This window comes from Ylistrum balloti, unplaced genomic scaffold (genome assembly GCF_031769215.1).
Source record: "Ylistrum balloti isolate Yb309-2 unplaced genomic scaffold, AGI_CSIRO_Ybal_v1 Utg370734, whole genome shotgun sequence".
NCBI classification, from domain to species: Eukaryota; Metazoa; Mollusca; class Bivalvia; order Pectinida; family Pectinidae; genus Ylistrum; species Ylistrum balloti.
The window spans coordinates 135366-144768 of NW_026782433.1; the positions used below are offsets into that span (position 1 = coordinate 135366).

At 36.0% G+C, this 9403-nt stretch overlaps 1 protein-coding gene across 1 annotated transcript; it reads left to right on the forward strand.

Moving 5' to 3' along the window:
* The first annotated feature begins 2637 nt into the window (after positions 1 to 2637).
* LOC132557868 (neuronal acetylcholine receptor subunit alpha-5-like) lies at positions 2638 to 8345 on the forward strand. The gene is made up of 5 exons (XM_060222395.1): positions 2638 to 2814; positions 3289 to 3333; positions 4324 to 4439; positions 5231 to 5763; positions 7978 to 8345. The coding sequence occupies exons 1-5, from the start codon at positions 2638 to 2640 to the stop codon at positions 8343 to 8345; spliced, it is 1239 nt and encodes a 412-aa protein (XP_060078378.1).
* Positions 8346 to 9403: the final 1058 nt, after the last annotated feature.

Genomic DNA, 9403 nt, shown 5'->3' on the forward strand with positions numbered 1-9403 from the left:
TAACTTTACAACACCATCCCGTCTACTTAATCACCAGTAAATACCTACAGACTACCATTAACTTTACAACACCATCCCGTCTACTTAATCACCAGTAAATACCTACAGACTACCATTAACTTTACAACACCATCCCGTCTACTTAATCACCAGTAAATACCTACAGACTACCATTAACTTTACAACACCATCCCGTCTACTTAATCACCAGTAAATACCTACAGACTACCATTAACCTTACAATACCATCCCGTCTACTTAATCACCAGTAAATACCTACAGACTACCATTAACTTTACAACACCATCCCGTCTACCTAATCACCAGTAAATATTCTATACCTACAGACTACCATTAACTTTACAACACCATCCCGTCTACTTAATCACCAGTAAATACCTACAGACTACCATTAACTTTACAACACCATCCCGTCTACTTAATCACCAGTAAATACCTACAGACTACCATTAACTTTACAACACCATCCCGTCTACTTAATCACCAGTAAATATTTTATACCTACAGACTACCATTAACTTTACAACACCATCCCGTCTACTTAATCACCAGTAAATACATACAGATTACCATTAACTTTACAACACCATCCTTAATCACCAGTAAAATCTATACCTACAGACTACCATTAACTTTACAACACCATCCCGTCTACTTAATCACCAGTAAATACCTACAGACTACCATTAACTTTACAACACCATCCCGTCTACTTAATCACCAGTAAATACCTACAGACTACCATTAACTTTACAACACCATCCCGTCTACTTAATCACCAGTAAATACCTACAGACTACCATTAACTTTACAACACCATCCCGTCTACTTAATCACCAGTAAATACCTACAGACTACCATTAACTTTACAACACCATCCCGTCTACTTAATCACCAGTAAATATTCTATACCTACAGACTACCATTAACTTTACTTACTACACCATCCCGACTACCATTAACTTTACAACACCATCTACTTAATCACCAGTAAATACTATACCTACATACTACCATTAACTTTACAACACCATCCCGTCTACTTAATCACCAGTAAATACCTACAGACTACCATTAACTTTACAACACCATCCCGTCTACTTAATCACCAGTAAATACCTACAGACTACCATTAACTTTACAACACCATCCCGTCTACTTAATCACCAGTAAATACCTACAGATTACCATTAATTAACTCTGACTACCATTAACTTTACAACACCATCCCGTCTACTTAATCACCAGTAAATACCTACAGATTACCATTAACTTTACAACACCATCCCGTCTACTTAATCACCAGTAAATACCTACAGACTACCATTAATACCTACAGACTACCATTAACTTTACAACACCATCCCGTCTACTTAATCACCAGTAAAGAAATACCTACACTACCATTAACTTTTCACATCCCGTCTACTTAATCACCAGTAAATACCTACAGATTACCATTAACTTTACCATTAACTTTACAATCACCATACCCAGTACCATTAACTTTACCATCCCGTCTACTTAATCACCAGTAAATATACCTACAGACTACCATTAACTTTACAACACCATCCCGTCTACTTAATCACCAGTACAACTACCATTAACTTTACAACACCATCCCGTCTACTTAATCACCAGTAAATTACAGATTACCATTAACTTTACTACACCAACTTAATACCAGTAAATACCTACAACTTTACATTAACTTTATAACACCATCCCGTCTACTTAATCACCAGTAAATACCTACAGACTACCATTAACTTTACAACACCATCCCGTCTACTTAATCACCAGTAAATACCTACAGACTACCATTAACTTTACAACACCATCCCGTCTACTTAATCACCAGTAAATATTCTATACCTACAGACTACCATTAACTTTACAACACCATCCCGTCTACTTAATCACCAGTAAATACCTACAGACTACCATTAACTTTACAACACCATCCCGTCTACTTAATCACCAGTAAATACCTACAGACTACCATTAACTTTACAACACCATCCCGTCTACTTAATCACCAGTAAATATTCTATACCTACAGACTACCATTAACCTTACTACACCATCACGTCTACTTAATCACCAGTAAATACTTACAGACTACCATTAACTTTACAACACCATCACGTCTACTTAATCACCAGTAAATATCCTATACCTACAGACCGGAACAGTGACCTAACAACATCATGTCATCTTGTTATTCCCAACTGAAATAAATATTCTTCACGGAGTGTATACAGTAACTTTAAGAAACGTTACTCCACATACTTGTTCACTAGTGTAAAGTATATACCCTACACCCATGGAAAGTAGCTATTCCACAACATCACACCACCAATTGTCATGAAACACCATAAAAGGCATTATCCCATGTCATGATTCTTCACTAATTACCATACACCACAGGAGAAACTGCAGCCCTATCGCCTGATTAATCTTTAAACATTTACCGGACATAATTATCCCATATCCTCGTTTATTACTTAATACTCTTCAGAGAAAATTATGATTGATAAATATGTCTGTCCGTCCGTCCGTCCAGCCGTCCGTCTTTCCGTCCGTCTATCTTGTCTGTCTGTGTTTAATGATATGCCTCATCTAATACTAACAGCATTTCTAGCGTGTACCTGTCAGCAGTACACGTTTCAGAAGGAGAATGACCTGCGGACACTTCTGTTTGAGAACCAGTCCTACAACATGTTTGCTCGTCCACGTGTAAAAGTAGAAATCACCGTCTCATTGAACATCATCAATTTTAACGACTTGGTGAGTACTACTTCATTTCTTTCGGGTGATGGTTTACATTTACAGATATCTTGCTGAATTAGTGTAGATTTTTGTCGTTTATACCTATTCATCTAATTATTAAATGCCATTGAAACGCTTGGCGAAGCTTTCCAATGACGCCATGCTTCATCTCGATTTGTGATCGACTTCATATTCGAAGCCTTGGAAATAATATGTTTAGGACGTGTTTTTCATATTTGTACAATAAGGAATTCAAGAAATATTACACGATGCATAATAATACAATGTATTATTGCTTTTAAGAAAAATTGAATCAGGTATTTTAGACTCTTTAGACAAAGTAGGTAAGAATATTCAGAGCTAATAGTGTTAACATGGGTGAGTCTTAACATAAAAATCCAGGAGAGTACACATTCATAAACAATAATCACATAATTCGTATATAAGGGACACAAATCGTCGAGATAAAGAAACGTTTTAATTTGATTTCAGAATATAAGGGACCAACAGTTGACAACAACAGGTTACTTTATATTGGTGAGTAATGGCAGGGATGTCGAAGGACGGTTATGTCGAAGAACGGGTATGTCGAAGGACGGTTATCTCGACTTTTACTAAGTAGATCTCAAGTTGCAAAGTTATAGCTCTAAACCACTGGTTCATGTGCTGAAATTTTAAATATGTCTACATTCTTCTGTACCGATTGAAATCAGCACAACACCAAAGAAAGTAAAACGCATTTCGTTTCTAGATATCACAAAGATCATCTAATCTCTCTCTGGGTAGCTATTACCCGAGATTCCTCGTGTCTGATGATTAATCCGCAGTCAGAGTGAGACTTCCGAGCGATAAACATGTCTTTCCCATGAAGTTGTCTGTCTATCTGTCTGTCTGTCTGTCTGTCTGTCTGTAAAAACATTTACACCATTCGACTTAAGAACAGTAATGGAATGACGTAGGACAATCAGGAATATCCTGGATAACAAATTCATGAAGTGATAGTATTAAACAGATGTTTAAATGTATATTACCGCTACTTCAGCATTGTGGTTCGGACGCATTTGTCTGTCAGGACATTTGCCACATTTTGATATCCTAAAGTTTTTGCCCTTGGTTTCACTCAGTAAGTATAGTGAGAAGTTTGACAGCCGGTGGGTGCCACCATTGGTTGCGGAGTAAACCCACTGTAACATAGTCTCTACTTCATCGTGTTTTACCATCTATTCCGTCTCTGCCAGGTCGATATCGCATATGTTCGCGCATGTCCTAGGACATCTTGGAGTGTTTTTGTATTGCTTAACCGTTCTTACTTCTGAAATCGAACTATAAGGAAACCAAGGATTCGTCAAACGGACATAAAAATGCAGTTCTTAGACATTGTTAAGTTTTAAATAAGTGTGTAAATTGACAATGACGTGCCAAACTAACACTTCATATGATCGCAAAGAATTTTGTTTCAATAATTTTCACATACCATAAACCACATTTGCCATTGTACTGACCATTATCACGTTGTTGTGTTTACAGAAATGGAAGGATGATCGGCTTTTCTGGGACAAAAATCCACTCTACAGAAAAGATGTTACGGTTCTATTTACAACGGAGGAACATGTTTGGCGCCCAGCACTGGTTATAGAGAACTCGTAAGTGTTTCTATTAAAACTTTACCTATTGTAAATTTTATCATCGATCAGGTTTTAAACGAAGAAACAGTAACTGAGCGACAACCTCAAAAAAAAAAAGGGTTTCCAGATCTGCCGGACAATGACGGTTTCAAATCATGCTATTCTCATCCATAAAACTTTTATAAGTTTGAAATTTAACTTGCTTAATGCATGGCGGGCGAAGTTGATGAAGTAGAAGACGCTTACACTTCTGGAGTACATGATTTTTTTCTTCTGGTTCTTGTCTTGGATTATATGTGTAAATTCTTCCTTTGCCGTACTTTCATCGAACCTGTGTTTTAGTTTAAGGTACCGTTAATATGTTTTTTCTTGTTTTTGTTTACTTTTCATTACCTATCCAAATTATTTGTTTGTTTTTTTTTTAATCTAAATTAAAACCCGACATTCTTGCATACTTATCTAAATCTAGAATTGATGAAAATGTCGTCTACACATGGTAACAATAGAAACTGCCTATAACTTTTTTTTAACTTTTGATATTCATATCATTTCTTAACAATGGACAGAATTTCTGCGCAAGGCATAAATATATACTGAGATATAGTATCACCTTGTATACACACGTGGCGGATGTTGCAATGATTTGACGAGTTACAACCTTGGTCATCTGTTGATTTTGAATCATTATGCCAGAAAGTAAGTATATGACGAAATAAGCAACAAACATACGTCATCATGATCCACATACGTAAGCAGAACGTTTATTAATTCATGAGGTATTGAAATTTAATGTGTTGGTGTCTTTACAGAGTTAGTGACATATCAGCGATGAGCGACATTGGCAGTCCAATACTTCTAACCACTAAGGGAACATTAACCTGGAGACTTTCAGGAATCTTCACAACATACTGTGAAGTAGACATATCGTTGTATCCGTTTGACACACAGATATGTTCAATACGTGTGACGTCATTAGGGTACAGCGCCAATGAAATAGAGCTTTTCTTTAGCGACACACCTGTTGATACGCGAGATCTGAATGAAAACGGGGAATGGATTTACACTGGGTTTTCAACATCTAAAGGCTTGGTTAGAAGGGAACTTCTCACCCACTCGGAACTGACATTTGATTTTCAATTGAAGCGGAGACCATTGTACCATATAATGAACACTTTGGTTCCAACAATATCGTTGGCATTTCTCACCTGTATGGTATTCAAACTTCCCGCCGAATCGGGTGAAAGGATCGGATATTCCTTGACAGTAGTGCTGTCGTATGCGGTCTACCTTACGTTAGTGGCAGACAATATTCCTTCCTCCTCCACAACAGTCTCTGTTTTGTGTAAGTTGTGATTTTTTATCGGCTCTCAGCTGTAGTCATCAACTCATAACACATTAAACTGACAGCCCTAAATGTTTGTACTATACCAACAGACTTTAGAAATACACAGGTTGATATTCAAAAGTTATTACGCTGCCTCAATGGCAGGAACACTTTCTGTTTAAAGACTGTTCTAGGTCTACCGTGTGTCACCACATAGGTTTCCCTTTGGTAATGTAATTGAGTGATGGTTCAACAAGTTCAAATTGGCAAAATATCAGAAACATACTTAACTGTTACTTATGTAACAGAATCTCTATACTATTATAAACCTCGATTTTTACTGTTGCATTATCGACGCGTCATTGCGTGGTAGAAGTGGCACACTGGTCAAATTCATAACAAAAAAGACCGTTCATTATTGGTCTTCTTTTAAGTACGCTGACTGCAGGACACTATTTCGGCCTTATTTTGTCACAGGTCTCCTGTGCGACAAAAAAATGACAGAGAAGAGAATATTGGAACTGGTCAAATATCAGTATTTATAAATATCGGCAACTGATAAATTCGCAATTCCAGTTTCCGAGAATTCCAACTTGGTGAAAATCCAGAGGAATTTTTACGGTCGCCATAATGATCTAATTGGGATTTTTTCATTTCGTTATGTGATATGAAAGTGGATGTGTTTTATACTCGTTAGTCTACAAATTGAATCCATTTTCATATACCTTGCTCTCATTTAGGTACGCGACATTACTTACTTGGATTGACCAAGACTTTCCTGACAGGTGTCGTCGACGAAACAGAAAACGCTTACTCGTCAGAACATCTGGTCTTAATATCATTGTACTTTTTTTAGAAGTTTAAATCGTTCTTTTGTCCCTTTTGTCCTAGTTTTATTGAAATTGAGTTTGAATCATGGCAGTGATGGCATGCTGGTACACTGTCTTCCTCATTAGTTTGTACACAGTCAGCACAGTACAGTGGATGAAATAAAGATACCAATGATATGACGAAAAGAAAAGAAATGAAAACACAAGACTATAAAAAATCAATGATTACTTGTCATCGACACAAACCTTGCACAATCGTTTCTAAAGGGTTTACAGACATTACAGAAATTAGCAAGATTGTAGCTATACATGATTAACAAAGTTTGACATTGTCTCAAAACGTGATGCGAGTATTTGTAAACAAGTGTGATGGTTTTGTTATTTTATTCAAAGAAAACCTTACCCTATAGCCCTCAACCTAAACATAACGAAGAAGAACACATACTAGCATACCTTAAATGACAAACGATGCAACAGAAAACTGAGAATCTTTATTTTGTATGTAGCTAACCCACCAATTTGTCGTGCATATGATCATATACGCCCGTACTTTTCCCAGTTCAGCTGTATCAGAAAAATACAATTAAAAACACACCCAAGGACTGCCAGTATGACCTGATCAGAGTTATCGACTCCTAAGACGACTTTCCAACAAATGCTATTTTCAATATATCTGGCTTTGAATTTATTTTCGTTTTTTGTCTCTGTTAAGAAGTACCAGAAACACATTTAATGATATTATTGATATGTGGAACGTGTAAACATGTATATACAGGCCTGGTATTTCTGTATAGTGTGTGAAGCTTTTAAAAAACAAATGTACAAAGTTAAGATTGATAACAGTTCTTTAGAAGTAGCTAAAAGAGATTTTTTTTAAATCTATGTTTTCGTAGTGTTGGTCGCTTAAGCGGTAGCTATATCCATTTATTACACAATGTAGATAATACACACGATTATCTTCCACCAACGGCTATTCGAATACAGGTTCCAGACTCTGGACATGCATATTTTGCTTTGATGGTAGAATATATAGCATTGACATGATTGAGACATTGCAAGATGATAATTTATTGAAATAACAATAGAAACGATAAGTTAAATTCATTTTAATCTCTAGAATAGAAGTTCGTATAACACAACCAGTTGTTGTTATAAGATCTTCTATTCTTTTGTCCTTACCAACCTGAAGAAAAATATTCCATAACATCATCACTCTATTAGATACTCGGTGTCTGAAATATCTTAAAATTGATGAAGGTCTTGCTTTAAACAATGATAGATACTATAACCACCCTGCCCTTTTTTTGTTTTTTATTTTTTGTTTTTTTTGTTTTTTTTTTTTTTTTTTTTTTTTTTTGCTGACTTGTTATATTGTTATATTCATTTCGTTGTTTTATTACAGCTATCTATCTTGTTACAACTCTAATACTTGGAATGCTGTCTGTACTACTGACGATCCTTGTTCTTGACTGCCATCACGCTGATCATAGCAGGCCAGTTCCGAAACTACTCAGACAATTTTGTAGGATGGACATAATGATAACAATATGTGCAAAGCTTAAACCCCGAAAGAAGGTTGCAGATAGCGCGGACGACACCTCTAAATCTCACTCGGACATTCCTTCAAGTGTGGACATTTCGCTTCAAGATGTGACATGGCAGGATTTAGCACGAAAACTAGATCGGATGTTCCTTTGGTGGTACATAGCTATTGTAACTATGGGAACCATGTCCTTAGTCATCGCTTTAAATACAGGTTATCAGAACTAGGCTAATATAATTACCTGTAGTGTGTAAGGTTATATTTATCATCTAGGGGGTCACGATGATTATCTGTAGTGTGTAAGGTTATATTTATCATCTAGGGAGTCACGATGATTATCTGTAGTGTGTAAGGTTATATTTATCATCTAGGGAGTCACGATAATTATCTGTAGTGTTTAAGGTTATATCTATCATCTAGGGAGTCACGATAATTATCTGTAGTGTTTAAGGTTATATTTATCATCTAGGGAGTCACGATAATTATCTGTAGTGTTTAAGGTTATATTTATCATCTAGGGAGCCACGATAATTATCTGTAATGTGTAAGGTTATATTTATCATCTAGGGGGTCACGATGATTATCTGTAGTGTGTAAGGTTATATTTATCATCTAGGGGGTCACGATAATTATCTGTAGTGTTTAAGGTTATATTTATCATCTAGGGGGTCACGATGATTATCTGTAGTGTGTAAGGTTATATTTATCATCTAGGGAGTCACGATAATTATCTGTAGTGTTTAAGGTTATATCTATCATCTAGGGGGTCACGATAATTATCTGTAGTGTTTAAGGTTATATTTATCATCTAGGGAGTCACGATAATTATCTGTAGTGTTTAAGGTTATATCTATCATCTAGGGGGTCACGATAATTATCTGTAGTGTTTAAGGTTATATTTATCATCTAGGGGGTCACGATAATTATCTGTAGTGTTTAAGGTTATATTTATCATCTAGGGGGTCACGATAATTATCTGTAATGTGTAAGGTTATATTTATCGTCTAGGGAGTCACGATAATTATCTGTAGTGTTTAAGGTTATATCTATCATCTAGGGGGTCACGATAATTATCTGTAGTGTTTAAGGTTATATTTATCATCTAGGGGGTCACGATGATTATCTGTAGTGTGTAAGGTTATATTTATCATCTAGGGGGTCACGATAATTATCTGTAGTGTTTAAGGTTATATTTATCGTCTAGGGGGTCACGATAATTATCTGTAGTGTTTAAGGTTATATTTATCATCTAGGGGGTCACGATAATTATCTGTAATGTGTAAGG